This window comes from Anoplophora glabripennis, unplaced genomic scaffold (genome assembly GCF_000390285.2).
Source record: "Anoplophora glabripennis isolate ALB-LARVAE unplaced genomic scaffold, Agla_2.0 scaffold102, whole genome shotgun sequence".
Lineage (NCBI taxonomy): Eukaryota > Metazoa > Arthropoda > Insecta > Coleoptera > Cerambycidae > Anoplophora > Anoplophora glabripennis.
Genome location: NW_019416316.1, coordinates 922,969 through 946,030, shown reverse-complemented (window position 1 = coordinate 946,030; position 23,062 = coordinate 922,969). Strand labels below are relative to the sequence as shown.

The following is a 23,062-nucleotide window of genomic DNA, read 5'->3' as shown; positions in this document are numbered from 1 at the left end:
AAATGGTGTTTTCTCAAGAACAAAAAGTGTTTATCATAGAGTCCTACTTTAGAAATGGACGCAAGATTGATGGAATATGGAAGTATTCTATTGAGGAATGTTTCATAGAATTTCAAAATCAATTTCCCGGCGTTGTTGAGTACAAAATTTTTCAAAGTGCAGTTCAGCGTTGTGTTAATGTTTTTCGTGAAACGGGCAGTGTAACAAGAAAAGAAGGAAGCGGCCGACCTAAAAAGCGGACTGAAGAATTAAAAGAAAATGTCCAACAAATAATGGAAAATGCGCCAAGAACTTCTGTACGTGTTTTATCACAAATGGTGGGAGTATCAGTCGGTACCTGCCACACAGTGTTAAAAAAAGATTTGCGTTTGTTCTCCTATCGTTTAACTTGTCAGCAAGAACTTCATGAAGTTGATTTTCCGCGACGGGCTGTATTTTGTGAATGGTTTTTAAACAACTACGGTGAACTTCATAATATCACCTTTTTTTCTGATGAAGCCTGGTTTCATTTAAGTGGTTACGTAAACTCACAGAATATGAGAATGTGGTCTTCTGAAAAACCAGATAACTTTTTTGTCGAGGGCCCTCTACACGCTCAAAAAATTGGAGTTTGGTGTGCTCTCAATCGAAGGAGGATTTATGGACCTATTTTTTTTAATGGTACTCTTACTGCGCAAAGGTATAGAGAAGAAATTATCGCTCCTTTTGTTAACCAGCTGGAAGAAAACGAAATTACAAACTTTTACTTTCAACAAGATGGCGCAAGGGCACATACGGCAGGCGAGACGATGAATATGTTGAGGGAAGTTTTCCAAAATCGACTAATAAGTCTCAATGCTGAACATGAATTTCCACCGAGGTCATGTGATATTACGCCGTGTGATTTCTTTTTGTGGCCTTACCTTAAAAACACTATTTTTGAACTGCCTATTCCTGATTTAAACCATCTGCAGGCTCGACTTATAGACAAGATTCGTGAAATTAACAATACCCCGAGCATCTTAGAAAATGTCTTTAATTCTTTGAGGAACAGGTGTGAAAAGTGCTTGGAACAAGGAGGGGGACACTTTCAGCAGCTGCTTTAATTTATTGTTATAACAAGGAGGGGGACACTTTCCGCAGCTCCTTTAATTGTTTGTTATTGTTATCACGATTATTCTTTAAAATAAAGTTATATAGTCATTAACGTTATTGAAACTGACAGCTGCTATACAGCTCGTTGAGAAATGAGGTTAAGTTGGTCGCTATAAGCTACTCCCTACGTCCAATGTGTCAGAGCCAACTTCGACCACGTTTTTATTTGAACGCTCGTTAACTATTTGGATATCATTTTACCTACACAGTCTGCGTGTGCGTGGTATGTAATCTACAAAGTGCGTTCTATCTTAATTGTCACTATAGCTTGTCTACAGATACGAAGTAATGGTAGGTATAGGCTTTCCGTCAGTCAGTTGAGTCATGTCAAGTCAGTTAAATATGTATAAAAACGTCTAGCAATAAAATTTAATGAGTAAAACGTTTTCTGCTAAAGGTAAAAATATTAATAATTTGTATATAATTTGTAGCAAATTACTATTATATGTTCATTTGGCCAACAACATATTTTAATTATTTCTGTCTTCAAACAATTTTATTATATTGATGGTAAATTTTGGTTATGACATATCAAAATTCCGCATTGCCTCACTGCACTGCTAGGTAATTTGTCAACAACTGAAATTTATGGCCGATCACCCAGTGCGACTTTGTTTGTGCGCCGTTTGCCCGCGCGCGCTTTCTTCAACTGGGCGTATATATTTCTACCACCTCCACATTTAGTTCGACAAGACCTATATACAGTTTGGCTAAATAAATATGGGAACAAGTTTTTCAAATATTTTAATGCCGAGTTGTTGTATAACGACCGGAACCTGATACATACTGCCTAGCTCTTTGGTCTACAATTGATATCGGAAAGACCATACAAGACAATGCCTTGTGCTAGCAAAGATAGAGTAACAGTAATACCTAAGATATATCACACTTTACAGGTTTATCCTCACAGTTTACGTTTGTGTTGGATAAATTGTAAATACTGATATTAGCTGGAGGTATGAGATAGATATGATTGGAAAGTTTTGAGACCAGGCCTGTAATCTACAAATGGTGGTTATACAGACTGTTAGTTGGGGTGAATCTCCCTCAAAGCAGTCCTCTTCTGACTGAACACACTCCAACGGTATTTCCAGATTTGGATGCGTTCCTTGAAATTCTTGAGGATGTTAAGAACCTTTTCTGGATATCTTCCCTGGATGTCTTCAAGGGAATCAAACCGCTGCCATTCAGCGAAATTTTTAAAATTGACGCCAAAAATTCCCTGATGAAAGAGCATATGTGTCGCTGCGTCGTCCTAGGGGAGAATCCAATTCCTTTTCACCAGAGTGCAGGACCCTTCTTCCGCACATTTTCGCGCAAACGCTCAGTGACACCTTTATAGTATTCTTGATGGAGTTTGTCCATAGGGCATATTTCCACTGGGATGATTGTACTTTTGTTTCTGGGTCACACCCATAAACCCATGATTCGTCTGTAATCGGTGTTCTTTCTGTTCGTGTACGATGATTTCAAAACGAATTTCGCAAACAACCGACGCATGTTCAAATATCCAGGTAAAATTGACTGAGCCGCGTTCATCAGATATTTCCCTAACTGTTAATCGGCGACCAGAGCGCATTAATTCGCTAATTTTCGCGATGTTTTAGTTGGTTATTGAAGTTGAAGTTCTGATAGACCAGGGATCTTCATCGACTGATTCACAGGCCTTTTTAAATCTATTGAAACAGATAAAAATATTCGCTCAGCTTAGGCATTTATCTTCGAATGCTGTTTTTAAGAGATGGTTGTATCCAAAACTGATTTCCTAGTTTTAAAACTGAATTTTACACAAACCCTTTGTTATGTTTTCACATCCACTTTCGAAATCGATAAATCCGCTGAAAATCGGAAACACGTCTTCACTTACCAGACTGTCACTCTATGCTGGAGGTTCTGGGATGATTTTTAGAACATTTCCAGAAAAAATACGCTTTCATTTTCACATACGCAGTGTCTCCCACTGAGCATAAAACTTTGCAATCACACCTTGAATATTTACACGTATTATTTTAATGTTAAAATGATTGCTATCAGATATCTAATGAAGATGAAAGTGTGAGAAAGCTTTTTAATTGTGGTGATATACAAGATTTTTGATAAAGGTATTACAGTTATAATATCGCTCAAGAAAGTTCATAATAAACACGTGTTTAATACCCAAAGATTACTGAGATATAGCAAGTTGACTTACTGCATTAAAAGTTTTATTAGTTCTTAACTAACATTTGAAATGTAAAACTAGTTATTGATTTTAGAGATACAATTTGAAAACCTCATTCAACACACTTTGCTGCCTTAACAAAAATGTTGGAAATTGTGCTTTACACATTCTTAGTGATCCTTAATTTGCGTGTTTTCTTTATCTTCATAAACATTATCTTCCCTCTATCCTCATGATTCAAAATCCAATGAATTCAGGTCCGCAGATATAGCTGATAAATTGATGTAATTAGTGCGGTCGGTTTACCGTTCTTCAAAAATTTTGATTGAACTGACAACTGTAGTAAATGGGGTTCAACCTTATTACAGTATGTTCCTGACCTTTTTGACCAAGGGAATATCCTTGAACTGGGTTCACTTTCCAATAACTTCAAATATTTGGACCCTGTTAAACTGTATGGTAAAACAAAACACAGAACTAAACTGCTGCCAGTCCCTTGGTATATATTTAATGTTTGTTAGAAACTTGATTATATATAATTGTATCGAGCACTAAATGAAAATCGTAACCTACTAGATAATAGTTCAGTAATAGCATAATAAAATCGCTGTATCTCAACTTAATAATAATTATACACATATGTAAAATAACTTTTCAAAATATTTATCATCGTCCTGAAAAACTCTGTACCAAAAATTACAATCTTTTAGTAGGAGTCTCATTTAATATGCAATAACATGATCACCGTTGTTATCTTGAAAATGTACATTTTTTTTTACTTTCAGCCAACCAGTTTCATTCAAAATTAGTAAAATTTTCTTTATTATACGTCCAAATTGTTTGTAAGTATGTGTTGGGCAAAAAATTACTCAATCAGTACATTGTAAACAGCTCTCTATCGATAAGCACAAAATGAATACTAGTATAGAAATTCTAACCCTAAAACATATATGTTTTGCAATTTTCAATTTGATTGGATCTTACCAAGTTTGAAGATCGAAGAAGAGCAACATTTTTTTAAGGCATATTGAACTCAATCGCTCTGTTATAATGTCAAGTAATTTGTTCCTAAAAAAAGTTAGTACAGTATTGGGTTTCGTACAATTCTACATTTAAAATTATTATCAGACTATCTTTCCACACTTTCTGATACACCACATGAAATTAAAATGTCATTATAAGTGCGCGCAAAACAGACTTCCGTTAACTTTTTGCGACCGGCGTCAGTTCTTGTATTCTGATTTCGTTGGGACCGGCGCCGGCGTCGGCATGGAGTCAGTTCCTAAATTTTATTTTCTCAAGAATCCATTATATTGCTCTTTGAACCTTATTCTGTGGAGGGTGCCTGTTTAGCATTTAAAAAGCTGTTGTGTCAACAATATGATGATCGGCGAAAAAAAATGTTAATGCTTGGCGAGTTATGGTCCTTCAATTTTGATAAGAAAAAAAGAATACAGAATCAATGGAATAAGCTATTCTTTTTTAAATTTCGCTTTAGAATAATTAAAGGGAATAATAGCCATATTTTCTTTCCAAATGTTTCCAAATGTTCGTAACATTAACATTGTCAAATTATGAATAATTTTGAACCACCCAATAATTACACATTTCTGTTTCCCTGAGTGATACCCTCTAAAAACAATATCCAGTCTTAAATGTCAGGTCAGTTTTTTTGTTTACAACTTCTACTACTGTCTCCGGCTTTATTTTTTTTTCAGTCCTATAATGACTTTTTCTTCTACATTTCAATATATTAATTCCTATTTGCTTTATTTCTTTAGAGACTGATAAAAGTTGAAGGGTATCGGTCTTTAATATACTGACGCGAATGTCTGGATGTATATTTAAAATAGAGTTGAAATTTAATAAATTTTAAGTTATAAAAAGTTCTGAGCAATAAGCACTACGACAAACACATAAAAACTTAAATTTAAAGAAACGCTGAACTTAAATATAAATTTTTCATATCTGTGAAATAAAATAAAAATAACTTTTATCCTATTTTTCCATAATTAAGCATAATTACACAGGCACAAAAAGTGGTCTATTCTAAAGTACAGATCCATGTCATCCTATGTATTTTGAACCCCAGAAATCGAATTTGCCATGAGAAATTCTTCAATACTTTCTCGTTTTTAATTCAATTTAATATTTTAATTGTCAAAAATTACTCTTGAAACTTAAAAAGCAGCTAAAACTCTGCATAGATCCCTCTTTGAACACAGCTCTCAAAACTTGTTGAGGATTCATATTTGTAGGGTTTATTGCATATTTTGGATATTCAAAGACTCGATCAATCCTTCCAACCCTGAATACCTTAAATGCCTACTCTTTAAAACCTCGTTTCCTTTTGGATACGGCCTTGCAAAATCTATATGCAATCAAGGTACACTTGAATTCTTTGAAGGCAGTTTTGAATGAGTGAAGCAAATCGACTCAGTCACAATTCTTTTTGTATAGCTTTCTTCAAACAACGTAGGTAGAAGATTTCCTTTTCTCCATTTCCTTTCATCTGCATATTTCTTTTTAGCAATCAATAATAACACAGGGCAACAAAATTTTACGAAAGTTCACACCCAAAAACCAGACCTCACTTGCCCGAAGGTTTTTGGTGCGTAGAATCCGAATCTAGCGTCAGAATTGCTCCTATACGTCACGTTTCCGAGATGTCCTAACATAAATGTGCAAAAAACACGTATTTGCCTCTAAAACTACTACTCTTATCCTTCAAAACACTTTTTTCAGATTTGAAAAATATTTTTTATTCGCGGAGATATCATTGAATGAAGTTAGATACTTTAGCGTTTTCATAACAATGGTACTAAAATCGAAAAAAGTTCTTCAGAAAGCGGATATTTACATGTTTTTTGGGTCGCTCAATCCGAATCTGACCTCCAAATTATTCTATCACTTTAGGATTCTGAGATTTCCTAACCTAAAACTGCAAAATCAACCTGTCTGGTTAATACCGATAGCAATTTTAGGTTAAGAAATCTCAGAATCCTAAAATGATAGAATAATTTGGAGGTCAGATTCGGATTGGACGATCCAAAAAATATGTAAATATATTACTACCGCTTTCTGAAGAAGAGTGGTAGTTTAAGAGGGCACGATTCGTTTTTAGAAAAAAAAATTTCGCTCTGTGATATAAGCTCAAATATTGCAAGAAAACGTGTTTTTTGCACTTTTAAGTTAGGATATCTTGGAAACGTGACGTATAGGAGCAATTCTGACGCCAGATTCGGATTCTACGCACCAAAAACCTTCGGGCAAGGGGAGGTCTGGTTTTTGAGTGTGAAATTGTTGCCCTGTGTAATCTGCCATCATATTTTCATGATGATAGATTATCCCGATGATAGCTTTAAGAGGATAGCTTTACCAGGACGGATAGGATGAAAATATGTCAGATTACTGTTAGATCCTGAAAAGAGAAATACTAAAATAATTGGAACCACTGTAAAGGTTTAGTACAAATTTTAGATATATATTAGTTGATTTGAGTCCATTTTCCAGATTCACAACTGCCTTAAAAGACATGAGGTACATGATGACTCTGTACTGGTGGTGTACTATGTACTGGACTGGTGGTCCACATCCACCAAAACTACTATGGATAGTGGTAGCTGAATTTGGGGTTTTAAGGAGTAGGGGTTTCTGGTGTTCACCAAGAACTGCACGACTACTGCACCGATTTCGTCTTCTTGTGTCCAGGATATGCCATATATTGAATCATAGTATGTGTAGTTCTGGGTGATAAGAATTTAAGTTCACAGTCTATTAAATAAACTCATGCCATATTTCTCTGTTGCGTAGAGTGTAAAATTTCGCCGTCTCCGGATAATAGATTTGTGGTTTGAGTTGGTGACTTGAATGTAGAATTTTAAGTGATTTTTATGTTATATGTATGTATGGTTTTCTGGTGTTCACAGGAGGATTGTAAGGGTTGGCTGAACACACAAGGTATGCAAAATACCTAACGTATCTTACAAATATGATGCGTTGACTAATTTAGAGGTTTGTGCCCCATGACATGACAATTCTACAAAATTCAGGGGTTTTGATTTCTTTTAAAGGGTAGTTTTCGGTAATTAAAAAAAACGGTAGTGGAATGTTTCTCATGACAGATTATGTTTTTGGAGAGCAAAATTTGTGGAATTCTCCGTGGAATAGACACCCTTTTTGTAAATTTGTGTTGTTTCTTTTTCAGTGGGTTCAACGCTACTTCAGCACTTTGGTCATGGGTGGTACAGTGAGCGTGGATACGTTTTTCCTCATATCATCGACCCTCTTGAGCTATCATTTCTTCTTAACAGTCACCAAGACGAACAGTTTCAATTTAATTCATTTTTATTTGTATCGGAACATAAGGATTATAATGCCCCTCTCTGTAACCACAGCGATCTATGCTACACTCCTTCATTACCTGGGCTCAGGACCAAGTTGGCACGATTATGCTTATGTTTTTCAAAAACCTTGCCAGGTCTTTTGGTGGAGCACCTTAATAAATTTACAGTCCTACGCCAATCCTGAGACAATAGTAAGTATTAATAGAATTTATAGCAGTTACAGATAGAACCCGAAAGTATTTTTCAAATGTAACAGGTATGTTTTAAAATATTTCCAGTAATATGCTCACTAAGATTGGTAATTTGTTATCTACGAATATTTTTAAACGAACAAAAATTCAGATCCTCAATCTTGAGGAAAACTTTATCTGTCTCACCATCATAATTACAAAATAGATTGAATTTAGAGAGTACACTACGCCTTACTTCTCATCATGTGACTGCATTCTTAATCCTAAGTTAAAGCCACTTATTGAGATCTGTTGATTTTCATATAAGATGTTCGATGCACCCACCATTTGCTTGCACACAAAGTTCAGCGCAACGTATTCAATTCGCTCGCACGCGTTGCAACATTGCCACATTCTCTCGAATCGTATTACAAGGTTCAGCAATAAGATGTCGCAGTTGGTCGATATCACGAACTTCCGTGGTATACACAAAACTTTTCACATATCCTCACAAAAAGAAGTTTAAAGAAATAACGTCTGGGTACCGTGGGGGGGGGGCGTTGGGGGGAGGGGAGGGTTTTTAACTAGGCTGTCACGGCTTTTCCAGCGATCGGGAAATGTAATGTTTAGAAAGTGTCGCACTCTCCGAAAAAATTCATGCAGTAACCACATACTTTGCTGAACATTTAATGGCACGTTTTCCAATAACTTTGGCAAGTGACTGCAAAAAATCTAGATATGAAGCACCGTCTAAGCGTCTAGACAATTCAAAAGGACCTATCAAAGTGTCATTAACTATACCGGCCCACATGTTCACTGAAAAACTGTTGCTGAAAGTCACCGCGACGTATTTCGTGTAGATTTTCGATAGTCCAGTGATGAGTGTTGTGGGCGTTGCGTACACAATTTCGACTTGCTTCATCTGTAACAAAGTAAATTGATGATTTCTTGCATGTTCCTGACGTGGTGGAAAATCCTCAGGAGTAAGCCTTTCAACACGTTGAATATGAAATGGGTACAACGAGCTTCTCGTAATGTCCGCCACACAACAGAATGCGAAATATTTACTTGCTGTGCGATATTTCTGGTGCTACGATGCGGATCCTCTTCGACGAGATCTAAAATCATCTCCTCGACATTAAAGATTCTTAGTGCTCGCCCTAGGCTACCGTCGCGACATCGTCGTGATTGTCAAAAACTCTTTGCGCTATAACAACAAATGTTCGCGGTGCGGGGGCACGTCGTTCAGGATATCTTGCACGGTACACTTGACAAGCTCTGTGGGCATTTTCGTTTGCTTCGCCAAAAATTATGAGCATATCATAATATTCGCGATTGCTAAATAAATGCGCCATTTTCAAAAGAAAACTTGGAAATACGGCTATTAAATGTACTCTCGGAGAACAGCACAGCAATCACTACAACAATGTATTACAAACTGGCTTGTATTTCAGCAGTTCCAAAACAGTTTTAAACACATTTTTAATAGCTTTTTTTCTCTATGTCCTTAAACTTCCGATACAAGTTTGTGACATCAATTAACTCAGTTTCTTTTCTGCCTCTTTCTCACCCCTTTAAGTTTTTGACATAAGTTCATTAACACCCTGTATATGGAAAACTATTGGTGCATTGCCTAATTTTGACATTTACTCATCTTAACATTATTGCAAACTTTATTCATTCTTCCATTTCTTCTGTTAACGCTTTAACTGCGCACTGAATTGTTACATTTTCAAGTCAATCAGTTAAGAAATTTAGAATTTATTCAACAGTTTATTTTGCTTTCTTTCCTTTGTTATAGAATACAATTTTAGGGCTATTATCTTCAGCGTATTCTCATTAATCTGAACTGTTCATCATACACAAAGCATTCATTTAGGTAGGTTAACAATATGGTTTATTTCGTCCAATCTAAAGTTTCGCAAATACATTGTTGAGGTGTTGGACAACACCTTAAAAATATGTGCAGGAGATTCATAATGTAAATACAGGGTCGAAAAGTCCCCATGGTTCATCAGGCGAAATGGGCGGTGACTATTAGACGCCTTCATTATAGCCATCTTTCTCTATCGCACGGATTTCTATGACTTTCTTTATCGCTCTCACGTAACGGTCGATGAACCACGGGGACATTCCGACCCTGTATACTATATTTCTGGCTAATTAATCAATGTAACATATTCCAAATAACCAAAACAAAACAATAATTTTCTAATCAACTGAGTTTTGAAAACTGTGACAGTTTAACACCTCCACTATTAGCTGTCGACAGTTTGAAATATCGAATATTTCTTATCTGTTGATAAACTTTTCATTATTCCAGAATTGGGTATTATTTTTAGTCAGTTAAAGCCATGCGGTTTTGTTTTATTTGATCTATAGTATTAGCTATTAAATGTAGGAGCTGTTCATCGATCTATATTTTTAATTAAATTCTTTAATTTAGAGTCACATTCTGTGCAAATTAAAATAACACATGAAATTAATATTTGGTGTGGTAGAAGCAATTTATGAAAATCCCCTATGGCTATGACATAATGTTTTGGTGTAATGATTTTCGAAAATTATTATTATTATTAAATTACATGGATGTGATTCTAGTTTTTAGGATATAGAAGTGTATGATCTTAGGTAACTGTTTTTGAATGCTTAACAGAAGCAGTCGAGGTCTAGAAATAAAATTTAAAACGTAACACATTAAAATTTTATTAACTAATTTTTTCACACTTTCTAACTTAGACAAATTGGCAAGGTCTGTGGTTCCAGTGATCGTATTAATATGATTACTGTTTACAAAAATTCTTTATGATATTAAGTGGAATATGCACATATACTATTTTATGTTTAAATTCTTCGAATTGTATTTCTAAATAAATATGATATAACCTATAACATTTGCGAATATTTATTTTTCTTGTTTAAAGAACAGGAACCAATTTCAACATGATGAAAAGTTAGGGTACATGAATATTGTTACTATTTACTCTTTGTTGGTTAGAATTTAAATTAATTCAGTTTGCTCAAATTACAACTACATTAATACGTAATATTATCCATTTCGCGGTAAATATGACCCTTGTAAAATTCAGTCCTATGTATATTAAATTTTATGAAAAGTATTATTATTATGTTCGGAGTAATTAAACAGTATTATGCCATTGTTTATTTGATATACGGAACGTAGAGTAATTGTTGCTTGCATATAGGCATGGCAACGCTGTTATTACTTCAAGTAAACACTCAACATTTGCCAACAGAGTCGGTGGAAATTCTCTAACAAAGTTATTATGCATAACAGGTATAAGCTAAGGCGAAGATAGCGGGAAAATGTATTTTAAATTTAACTTATGAGGTCGTTCGCGTTAATTGAATTTTTCCCTTTTCTCGGGTTCTTTCTGTGGCATGTAAAATGGAAATGAAGTTTAACTAATGTATGGTTTCATCAGACAAAAATATAAAACCTCATTTAAAGTATTCTTTAAACTTTTAATTATTTTTCCAGTATATTAAATAAAATATTACAAAATTTGGATATTTTGCTTAGAAGTTGCACCTTTATTTTTTACAGTGCAATATTGTTTTTTAATAAAATAATAGTTTGCCTATTATTTAGTTTTCGTAGAACAAGTAGATAATATTGTGTGTAATTTTCTGTTTTTAAAAATAATTGATAGTTGCGATTAGGAAACCAAACTTAGACATATTTTCTTTTAAGGTGGCCATATCCCTGGCCGAGAAATAGTCAAATTTCTGGCGTTTTTTAGGTACTGAAATCTTGAAAAGTAAAACGTGTAGAACAAAAGTAAGCACAAAAATAAAATCCTTGATGTTATGTTTATCAATTGTTTATTTAAATTTACTCAAATAAAATAATAACTAAAAAAGCGTTTATAAAACATGCGTTTGCTGTTATCCTAACCCCACATTTTAAGAATTATTTTCACGTACTTATAAATAAAAGTAAACAATTTTATATGTAGGACTAAGCAAGTAAATATTATAAGAATATTTACATGTGGAGTTGTATATAAAAAAGTTAGTATTTTCGTAGATTTCAGCACCTAAAACCTTGATGGTTTGATCGTTTTTTGCACCTGTTTATTCGTTTTATTTGATAAGCTTTAGATTATTCAGTTATTAAATGTTTTAAATTATTTGTCTTTGTGGAAAACACTATTTAAAGAATATGGCGCCCTTAAAAGAAAGCTAAACTATATTTTATTACACAGCAACACGAAAAAAAATATGTGACAGACTAGACTATCATACCTATGGTGTGATACTATGCTTTTGTAGTCATTGCGCGCACGACTGACAAAGTTAGCTCAGTTCGTTTAAACGTCAACTCTTGTTTTCTTATGGTAATACAATTTTTGACTCCTGATTATGAAAGAGCGAAAAATCTTACATTGAGAGATCTGTTCGAGCCGTTTTATTTTTATTTTCAAGGTCATATGAAGATCAGATTCCTTTCTCGAAATTTTCAGATTGATATCTCGTCAGGATAACGGAAAGATGACTTCTAAAAAGTTGTTTGGGTCATTACTTGGTGACCTTAGACATGACCTTTATAAAAATTATTCGTGTTGGCTTTGAGACCGTGAGATGATGATTTTCGTATCTATGAGATCTGACTTTCATGACTGTGATGGCATGAAAATGACAGTGATAGACTTCTTAATCGAGAATTTGGTCCTTTGCATATAACTAGTTTCACAGTGAGGAATTTTAAGTCCTGCTACCTCAGAATATATTGAGAATGGTGACACTATCCAGAAAGGGGATGCGTGGTATGATCCATTCTATTGTATTCAGAGGTATTAATTTAAAAAAAACAAGAGTTGACCTTGAAATAACCTTGAGCATGAGCTAACTTCTTCAAATGGACACAGGATTCGGATTTAGCGACCCCAAAAAGGTATGAGTATCCATGGTACTTTATTTTCTCCCGTGGAGCTGTGTTATTTGAAAATAGCTAGTTTCACAATTATTCCAAGACGCATGCTTTTAAAGTGTACTGAAAGATTGTCAAAATGATAAAAATTCTTTGGACACAAAAAGATGTGAGTGGTTATAAATCGGCATTTTATAGTCCCAAGTGCATTTTATTACTTCTAGTTTAAATAACGATGTTTAAATATATGTATTTATTTCTAATCTGTAATTCAATTAATTAGTTAGTTTAATTAATTTTACGTTAGATACAGAACAAAACTTTTTCTGCACATTTTAATTACATATTCGTTTCAATTTATTATATTCATATTTTGTTAATTAATTTTGTTCATCAATTTTGTTATTTTGAATAATATTATTGTAATTCTGTAATTTAATTAGTACACTAGTTAAAGGTGATTATATCAACTCATAAAATTAATTGCAATTTGTGGCAATGAACACAAATATTATTTTGGTAAAGTAGAATATTATACTGAGCTGAAGTTTTTAAAATGTTTGGGTTATACCATAAAATTTTCGAATCATTCTGATTAAAATAAGATCGAGACAAATTTTTTTTATTTCAATCTGTTTAGCTGTGTGATAGGAATCGTTAGTTTTGCTTTAGACTGGCTTTACCTAGAATTGGGAAACAGTGTATTTTAAAGTACCTACAGGTATTGACAGAGGCTATGCTAGACATTGTCATATAATAACAATAAATAATTAATTTTTATCAAGCGCATTTGAAGAACTATTTTTCTAATGCTCTTTATCATACTAGCTAGCATGACAAAATGTCCTTTGTGTTTTAACTTAAAGCTCTTTTCATAAGCTTTCAGAATATGTAATAATATATAACTATAGCACGCGCGTGCGTCGAATATTTTATTTTACAACTAAGGCTAAAAGTAAAAAAACATTTCAGGTTGCAAATTTCAAATTAAAAAAAAATTATAGATTTCAATGTATTATTATTAAATCTATCATGAAAAAAATCAGTGCGATTGTGGAAGATGCTCGGGATCGTCCAGACTAATAATTAGTTAATTTGTTTATAAGGCCATAACTTGTAAACTATTCAATTTACCGATTCCAGATTTCGTGTGAGTTATTCGACAGTGATAAGGAATGAGGATACGATGCCAAAACGTTCTGGTAATAATAACGCAGTTTATAAATGTTTAATTCAGAAGTCATAAATAAACTTCTTCTGTTTATAACTTTTGATCTAATCAATATTTTTTGACGCGCTCGAGAGCTAGGTAGGTCTTTTGAAGACGAAAAAAAAGTACTTTACTGTTTTCTCGTGGAAATGAACGGAAAAAAGTTATACTTGAGCGAAAAACGTGAATTTTACAATTAACCAGCTTGTAAACAATCTTCCCCCCATTTCTATGACTGTGGAAACTAATATGTTATTGTACATAATATTTAGCATCTATAGTGATAAATTCAGCTTGCCGAAACAAAAAGTCGCGTCCAACTCTATATTTCCTGGCCTATATAATTTTGGGATTTATTTTGATTTTAAGTTTCAAAGTTAAACCAAGGTCACCTTCAAAATATTAAATGGAATACCATATATTTTATACAATCTGATACCGGTTTCTGTTACACTCTTGATCAAACTAATTTTTGTATGAAAAATTTTGCAAAAACGTTTTAACCATAATTTATAGGAATTTGAATAAAAAATTAGACAATGACCTTGGATTTAACTTTAACATGATTAGATATCAGCCTCCAAAATGACCTTTTATACAATTCTTATTATTAACCTAATTATGTGTTAAATTCCAAAATCGTTACCATCATTATACTAATAGTTCGGGTCGAATACGTTTGCTAAATTCTATTACTTTCATATCCATAATTTTTATGTAAAGTCAGTTTGACCCTCAAATGACCTGCGTGGACATCCTGGGAAAATTCTTTGGTCAACAATTGCGACACAATATTTGGCACTGTATTGGTTGCTGGCATAAAAAATAGCACATTCCATTTGACATTCAGTTGACCTTAATTTAACCTTGTCACTTGCAGTGAAGGACATAAAAAAAACATTTTTCTCCAGAATTCGAGACATGCAGAGAAAAAATAGTTTCTCCTCCAAATGACCTGCAAAGACGCATTTAAAAAAAATAGTTAAAGGTTAAAAATATAAACAGTGTAAAAGTATGCGTTTAAGTGTCATGTAAATGTAAACAGCATACAAAATATTTTGGTTTGAAATATCTTGCAAATGTTCAGTAACTGCAATTTGTCCAAGTGGTATTCATAAGTAGATTAACCAGTGTGGGGATTATCTGACCTTGTTATTTAGCGCGTAATTTATCTAATTTACTGAAATAAACGTATTATGGCGCATTAATATCGGGCAGAGTCGACATTGTCGGGTACTCACGGGAGATTTAGACTGAAAAGGGGTATAATTTGTTTCCGTCCGCGAACCTCAATGGAATATAAATTATGGCCATTTAAAACTATCAGTTTCGTAGAGTTGGTAGCATTTATTTCAGTATAAATTTATATCCCTCTAAAAATAATGTTTGTACTCCGCTTTCGCCCGAAGAGGTAACGAATAAGTTGTCCTCAAACCCTTTAAAATATTACTGTTTCCTTGATTTTTTTGATTTTCTTGATACAAAGTGCTCATTTATTTTTTTTAAATTATTACAAAAAGATATTATTGGTATTTCTAAAAAGGATGTAAATAGGTTTTCTCCTTTTGACTTATCACTTAGGTAATTTGGACACAGATATGATTCTCATAATTATATCAGAAACTGATTAACAAATGAGAATTAACAAAAATACCTTGAATTTAGATCTGGACTTCTAGGAGATCATATAAGTTTTTAGATCATAGATGTACTGTATTTTTAAATTATTTTAAAAGATGAAATTTTGCTTGGTATTATAACATTGCAAATGGTATTGTTTTCTTGATTTTTTACAGAATCTTGGGATTTTGAAAAATACGCAGAATTCTAAGGTTGTATCAACTAGAATTTCGGAATTTAGAAAATTTTATGACCTCCCTGAAGTCCTGATCTGAATTCAATGGATCTTAATAAATTATCGTTTGTTAGTCAGTTTATGGTTTAATTTACAACAATCATAATTGTGTCCAAGAAATCTTATTGATATGAAATTAGATATATATTTTTCTGTAAAACAATTGAAACTTCTTATATTTTTGACCTTCTTTGGTTTAATAATAGTCAAAAGCGTTTTTCTTGCTTTTAGCGGGCGACAAAAAATTTAACAATATTCAGTGCAATACTTTTTTGTTCTTGCTATAGGCAGAATTCGATTTCAAATAACAGCCTCTATTAGGCCAGGAAAAAGAGCTGAGAAATGACAGAGTCTTCGTCTTCAAAAGACCTACAAAACTAGCCTTAGAGCGTCAAAAAATATTGATTAGATCAAAAGTTATAAACAGAAGAAGTTTTTTTATGATTTTTGAATTAAACATTTATAAACTGCGTTATTATTACCAGAACGTTTTGGCATCGCTTCCTCTCATTCCTTAACACTGTCTAATAACTCACACATAATCTGGAATCGGTAAGTTGAATAGTTTACAAGTTATGGCCTTATAAAGAAATTAACTAATTATTAGTCTGGACTATCCCGAGCATCTTCCACAATCGCACTGATTTTTTTCATGGTAGATTTCATAATAATACATTGGAATCTATAATTCTTTTTTTTAATTTCAAATTTGCCACCTGGAAAGTTTTTTATTTTTTATCCTTAGTTGCAAATTGAAATATACGACGCACCCGCGTGATATAGTTATATATTAAATATTCGGAAAGCTTATTTTATCTATTTATCTAAGCTTATTATTTTAAAGATTTATCAAGCGCATTTGAAGAACTATTTTTCTAATGCTCTTTATCATACTAGCTAGCATGACAAAATGTCCTCCGTTGTTTTTCAACGAATCTTGACAGTTTTTTTAACTTAAAGCTCTTTTCATAAGCTTTCAGAATATATAACTATAGCAAGCGCGTGCGTCGAATATTTTATTTTACAACTAAGGCTAAAAGTGAAAAAACTTTTCAGGTTGCAAATTTCAAATTAAAAAAAAATGATAGATTTTAATGTATTATTATTAAATCTATCATGAAAAAAATCAGTGCGATTGTGGGAGATGCTCGGGATCGTCCAGACTATTAATTAGTTAATTTGTTTATAAGGCCATAACTTGTAAACTATTCAACTTACCTATTCCAGATTTCTTATGAGTTATTAGACAGTAGTGATAAGGAATGAGAGGATGCGATGTCAAAACGTTCTGGTAATAATAACGCAGTGTATAAATGTTTAATTCAAAAGTTATAAATAAACTTTTTCTGTCTATAACTTTTGATCTAATTAATATTATTTGAAGCTCGAAGGCTAGTTTTGTAGGTCTTTTAAAGATGAAAAAAAGTACTGTACTGTTTTTTCGTGGAAATGAACGGAAAAAAGTTTTAAGCGAAAAACGTGAATTTACGTAAAAATTATACAATTAACCACCCTGTAAACAATCTTCCCCCCATTTTTATGACTGTGGAAACTAATATGTTATTGTACATAATATTTAGCATCTATAATGATAAATGCGGCTTGCCGAAACAAAAAGTCGCGTCCAACTCTATATTTGGCCTGGCCTACTATATTACAAAGCAAGATAAATGCAAGGAAATCGTACTATTTTTCTATTACGTCCACATTTACCCTCCCTTTTACACTCTTATCTAAGCCACCCTGTATTAAATAACTTTTGTAGAACTGTAATATGTTTTTCATCAAAAATATTTATAATCGTAAATTTTTTTTTCTGCAGGTTTAAATACATATTTTTCTTATTTTGACGTATTTTCCAACATTTCCCTTAGATTCTCTACATTTTTCCAGTGACTCATAAAATGTACGTGTGTGTTAAATTTCCGTAGTTCTTAAATTTGATTGATAAATGATATCCGATTGAGTAATTAATTTTGTATAATTTTCAGTGCATCGTTCAAGTTTGGTACTTGACCGACGACATGATTTTTTACTATCTGTCTCCCATCATAACGATACCTTTATGGAAGTGGCCTAAATTTGGATATGTTAACTTGGTTCTAGTTTACATATTGTCCATCGTTAGTAGTTTCTGGGTTGCTTGGAGCAACAAATTCGACGGAGGAATGCCAATTACGTAAGTGTGTAGAAATTAGCAACAAGAAACTCAAATCTGTCGAGAAGAAAATGTATGCTTACCCTGCAAACATCTATTATCTGACCCCAGGTTCGATCGTAAATAAAAAATTAAATGTTCTATTGAGTACATGCTTTCAAATTGACATTGGTTTGACATTGAAACTTAAGGTTGTGATCAAATACATGGTCACTAATATATTAGTTTCTTGAAACCCTACAACTATTATCTGAAAGTTTTTTTAATAGTATGCAGTCCTGTAAAGTTCAGGGGGTTCGGGTTTTATGGATACCATGTATATTCAACTTATTTTTAATTGCATGTAACTGAAATTTCCTCCTATTGTATCTGATCGAGATTTAGATTACAAACAAATTTGTTTTATTTCAGGCACATTAACGACAACGACAATTATTATTATTATTAGGTAAAAAAATATATCTTATGCCACTGAGTATTGCCTCAAAAATATTTTAAGGATTATTTATCATTTATAAAATATACAGGGTGGTTAATTGAAAACGGAACAGAGCCATTTTCAGGAACTGCGTCAAGGTTGTAGAAAAACGCTCAGGCCCGTCGATTTTAGATTAAAGGGGGGCATTCTTTGCTGGTATTTTTGAAAAAGTAAAATCTATAAAACACAGCCAACGTCGCTGGAAGATTTGTATCAAAGAATCTTCGACGAATGCCGTCGAATCGCTCCGGAAATGTTTCGGAATGTGCGCGAACGTTCCGAACAAAATCTTTATTCTTGTATGGAAGCGGGCGGTCATCAGTTTGAACATTTAATCAACTAAGTAGTAAGTAAGCAACTAAACATAAGTTAAATTATAAAATGTAAATTATTTTCAAAGTATTGGGCAGAATTATAAAATTTAAAGTCTGTTGTAAAGAGAATTGTAAGAGCTTTCAATAGAAATATTACTCAACCCCTAATGCTATTTAAATATTTTGGGGTGATGCTTACCCTTGCTTGGAGGTGAAAGTGGCGGAGAAAAAAATACCAGCACAGAATGTCCCCCTTTAATCTAAAATCGACGCGTCTGAGCGTTTTTCTACAATCTTGTATAAAATACAGTAATCGATATTACGGTTAGATAAAAGCAAATTTTTCTAAAATCTGATAAAAAAGTTATAATTATCGAGCAGCACAATTCTCCCGAGAATGAAATGGTTGGTCATCCTCACCACATTAAAATTCAAACACAATGTATGCTTATATTTTAATTTCACTTCATATTCTGTCCCGAAATCCCTCGGCACATTATGCTTTCCAGAGGACAATAATCTGTCCATAAAAACATGAATATGCATTTATTAAAAACGGCATGTGGCAAGTATCGCTTCGACAGATCAAAAACAAATCTGTTGTAAAAACATTGCCTCCATTTCCATTATTTCAAATAAATAAATGTGGGCAGTGGAGAATGTTAAACCCCTGAGTAGGGCATGAAACAAAAAAACTCTATTTGAACTTCCAGAAAGTGTGGGCCCTATATTTACGATTTTTAAAATAGTATAGAATCGTTCAAGTATAGGTGTTTCCCCTTTCATATTTTATATTTATATACATAATTGCTCTTTTGAAAAGTTAGGCTTCTTACCTAAATCAAAAGTATAAAAAAGTACCTTCAATCCACAGTGGAGTGAAAATAAGTAAAGTTGCTAGAACATTCCAAATTGTTGCTATGAAAAAATATTCCGACACGATTTAACAAATACATAATAATAATATAGATTTGACAGAAATTTGAAAAATTTGATACTGCGGTTGCAATTAATTCTTGTGCTTCCATGGTTTGTCGTATTGTTTGTAATTTTCTGTTACTAGTAATTATAATTAAATAATTTAAGCATTAAACTTATAAATTATTGTTTAATTTGTAATAGAACAATAAAAGCTGCAAATAGGTAAACGTTTTATTTGTTTATTTAGTTTATGATTTTTTGTCAAATTTGATAATGGGAAAAATATAAATGCGTAGACTGGTAATAAATAGATAATGATAAATTCAAATATTAGCTATTTCTTCCAAAAGTAACTCGCTCTAAATCGGATAGTAAATGCCTATCTGCCAAAAATGTGTTTATCTAAAATGGATTATATTGTGTAATAGCAGACCTAATTAGAAGGAAAACTATGTACAGGGTTAGTCACTATAATCTGACAACTTAATGTGAGTTTATTATTGAAATTACAAAAAAAGTTTTTAATACAAAGATTTTAACTTTTTTATGAATTTTTGTAATACAGTATTAGAAAAAACAATTGAATAATGAAAATCACTAAATTAAAGATTTTTTTGTAATGGAGCGTCCTATATATTAGTGCCTAGAAAGCAATTGTCTTGAAATTTACTAAATGTTTCACAGTAATAGTTGTTTACATTTTTGTTATTCCGTAGGACAAATTGTGTGCATCAGTTGTGTAACACTAGGTTAAGCGCTGTTGTCACGTTGTGATTAAACTCCCTAATATTAACACTCGCTATATTTTGAAAACTGTTAAACTTACGCCCCTGTAATATGCAACCTTTTTGTTCATTTATGATTACTCTTGCTGAAGTAATGTCAGTCAGACTTCTTACACCCTGTATAAAAACAATTCTATAAACTATGAAACCACAAAAAGACAATATATTGAAATGAAATCAAATTATTGATAGCAATTTATAAGTAAAATTATAATTTTACTTGAATAAGACACGGCGAAGAGAAAAGTTTGAAATGATTGTTGTAAAACTTAGAAAAATATTTGAGTAAAAAAGTGTTAGTATTAAATATGTTGTTGTGAATTATTATCGGAGAGTCGTATTACTTGAGCAGAATAAATTTCAAAGATTTAAGTATAAAAAACATTATCATTTTGGTCAAATAGCGTACATGCCAAAAGTATTATTAGAAAAACAATCAAAATTAATTAGCAACAGCAAGTGACATATAGCAAACGAAAGCTAAAATATCATACCTAGTTTTATTTAATAGTAGTATTATGAGTAAGAAAAATAAGTATCAAGAAATATTAATGTCTAAAGTAAAATTTTATATATCAATAGGATAATAATCAGTGAAATGTCAAAAATAAAATTGGATAGGATTGGATAGGAGTCATAAAATATTACATATGAAATTCAAATACAAATATAGAAGTAAGGAATATTTTGAAATATAAGTTAAAATTTTTGTAAATAAACTGGAGTGTGATTGTAAAATTGTAAATTATAAAGTGAAGTGAAGTGAAGTGGAAAAAGAAAACGGAATTTAGAAGAACAGGCATATATGTGAAAAGACCCTAACAAGGAAGAAAAAATCAAGAGAGTAGGAAAAATAAAAAGATTATTGACTAGTTACGAAAGAATTTGTCAGAGATGTTGAAAAGAAGTAAAGTGGGAAAAACCCATATAAACAGAAATAATTATAGTGGAAAATAGTAAAATAATTAAAGTTATTCAAGAAAATTTAAAGTTGAGCCAAAAAAAAGGGATTCAAAAGTTCAGTCTCTTAAAAAGGACTACAATAAGAATCCAGGACCAGATTCCAGACGCATAAAAGTAAGCAGCAGGTTCCGGCTATCCAGAAATCTCAAGAACGCGAGGATTCCAGGACGAGATTCCAGACGAATAAAGTAAGCAGCAGGTTCCGGTTATCCAGAAATCTCAAGAAAACGAGGATTCAGGAACGAGATTCCAGACGTATAAAGTAAGCAGCAGGTTCCAGCTATCCATTAACTGCAGGAAGACGAGGATTCCAGGACGACATCCAGGCCGAGTATAAGAGGGCAAGCAGTTCGACAATAAAATTTGACAAGATATACGTAGAGGTAACTTTGTGCACAAATAATTACAAAATCGTATAAGATAAAGCTAGCTAAAAAAAATAAATTGTTAAATATAATCTCAAAAGTAATAAAAAACCTATAAGAAGGATAATAACAAAATTTAAAGTAGTCTTCCCTGAAAATAAATTTGATATAAATACAAATTCTTCATCCCTGATAAATATTAAATAAATTTAACTTCACTATACAAATAAGTAATTAAAAAAAAAAATTTGGCCATATTAAAATTTTGATAGATATTAAGTATTAACCAACAGTACACTATAACAAATCGATTTGAATACCACTATATCAAAAATTCTCAAAGTGTCACAAAAATCAGTTATAATTGATTGTTATATAAAAAAATAAAGAACTAATAAATAAATTAGTTTCTGAATAATATCTTTTGTGTAGTGTGGTGTATTGTTTGGTTTTCTGAAGAGTTTGTACCTCACTAGAAGTCACTACTGAGAAGGGTCGAAAGCTAGCCAGGGTATAATTGACAATTTAAATTACAACATACACATATACACAACAGGATCATAATTATATTAATTATACAAACAAATCACATACAATACATATTACTACTCATAACAATATTGGCGCATACACATAAATATTACTACCCATAACAATATTTATGATAATTGAATAAGTTCCTGCGTCAAATGGTTTGGTAAGACTGCAAATATATATTATTTTTGCTCAAAACCTATGTATAACGATATATATGACCAAAATGGCTTTTCACATTGTTAAAGCTAGAGCTGAGTTAAATCGTATATTAGCAAAAAACACATTTATATAAAAAAATACATGTTAAACTTTTGTCACCATATGTTAGTTAATATCCTAAAATTATTAACGTTTATCAAATTTACCTAATTGGATTTGTACCAATCATATTATGGTACAGAAAAGCTAATTATTAAAAAAAAAAGTATTGGTTCGGTGTTTGTACTAAAATTATATTAATGTTCGTAGAGTTACTTTATTTTCGAATACGTTATTCTCCCTAAAAGATTCCTTAAGAAAACGTTTTCAACCACGAAACTATAAGACCGGAATGTATTTCGACCTAAAAATTAATAACCGTGACTTATTAGTTTAAGGGCGAAAGAGGAGAGTTGAAGAATAAGGCCTATCATACGAATTCCTTTAGTGTTCACGCATGAATAAATTGCATTCTATATGTCCTACTTCGGCCCTCATCGGCCTCCCCTAGCGTCACAAAAGGAGGCATCCAAATTTGTCAGCGAAAAAATTTAACCTCTCCACATCTCCTCC

General features: G+C 32.3%; 1 protein-coding gene across 1 annotated transcript in view; it reads left to right on the top strand.

Annotated features, from left to right (window-relative positions):
- The window catches only part of LOC108904655 (O-acyltransferase like protein-like), a 70,995-nt gene that overhangs the window by 24,385 nt on the left and 23,548 nt on the right, over positions 1-23,062 (top strand). The window contains exons 6-7 of the mRNA XM_018707288.1: positions 7,503-7,832; positions 17,762-17,949. Coding sequence (XP_018562804.1) covers positions 7,503-7,832; positions 17,762-17,949 — 518 coding nt within the window. The remainder of the gene's footprint in view (positions 1-7,502; positions 7,833-17,761; positions 17,950-23,062) is intronic.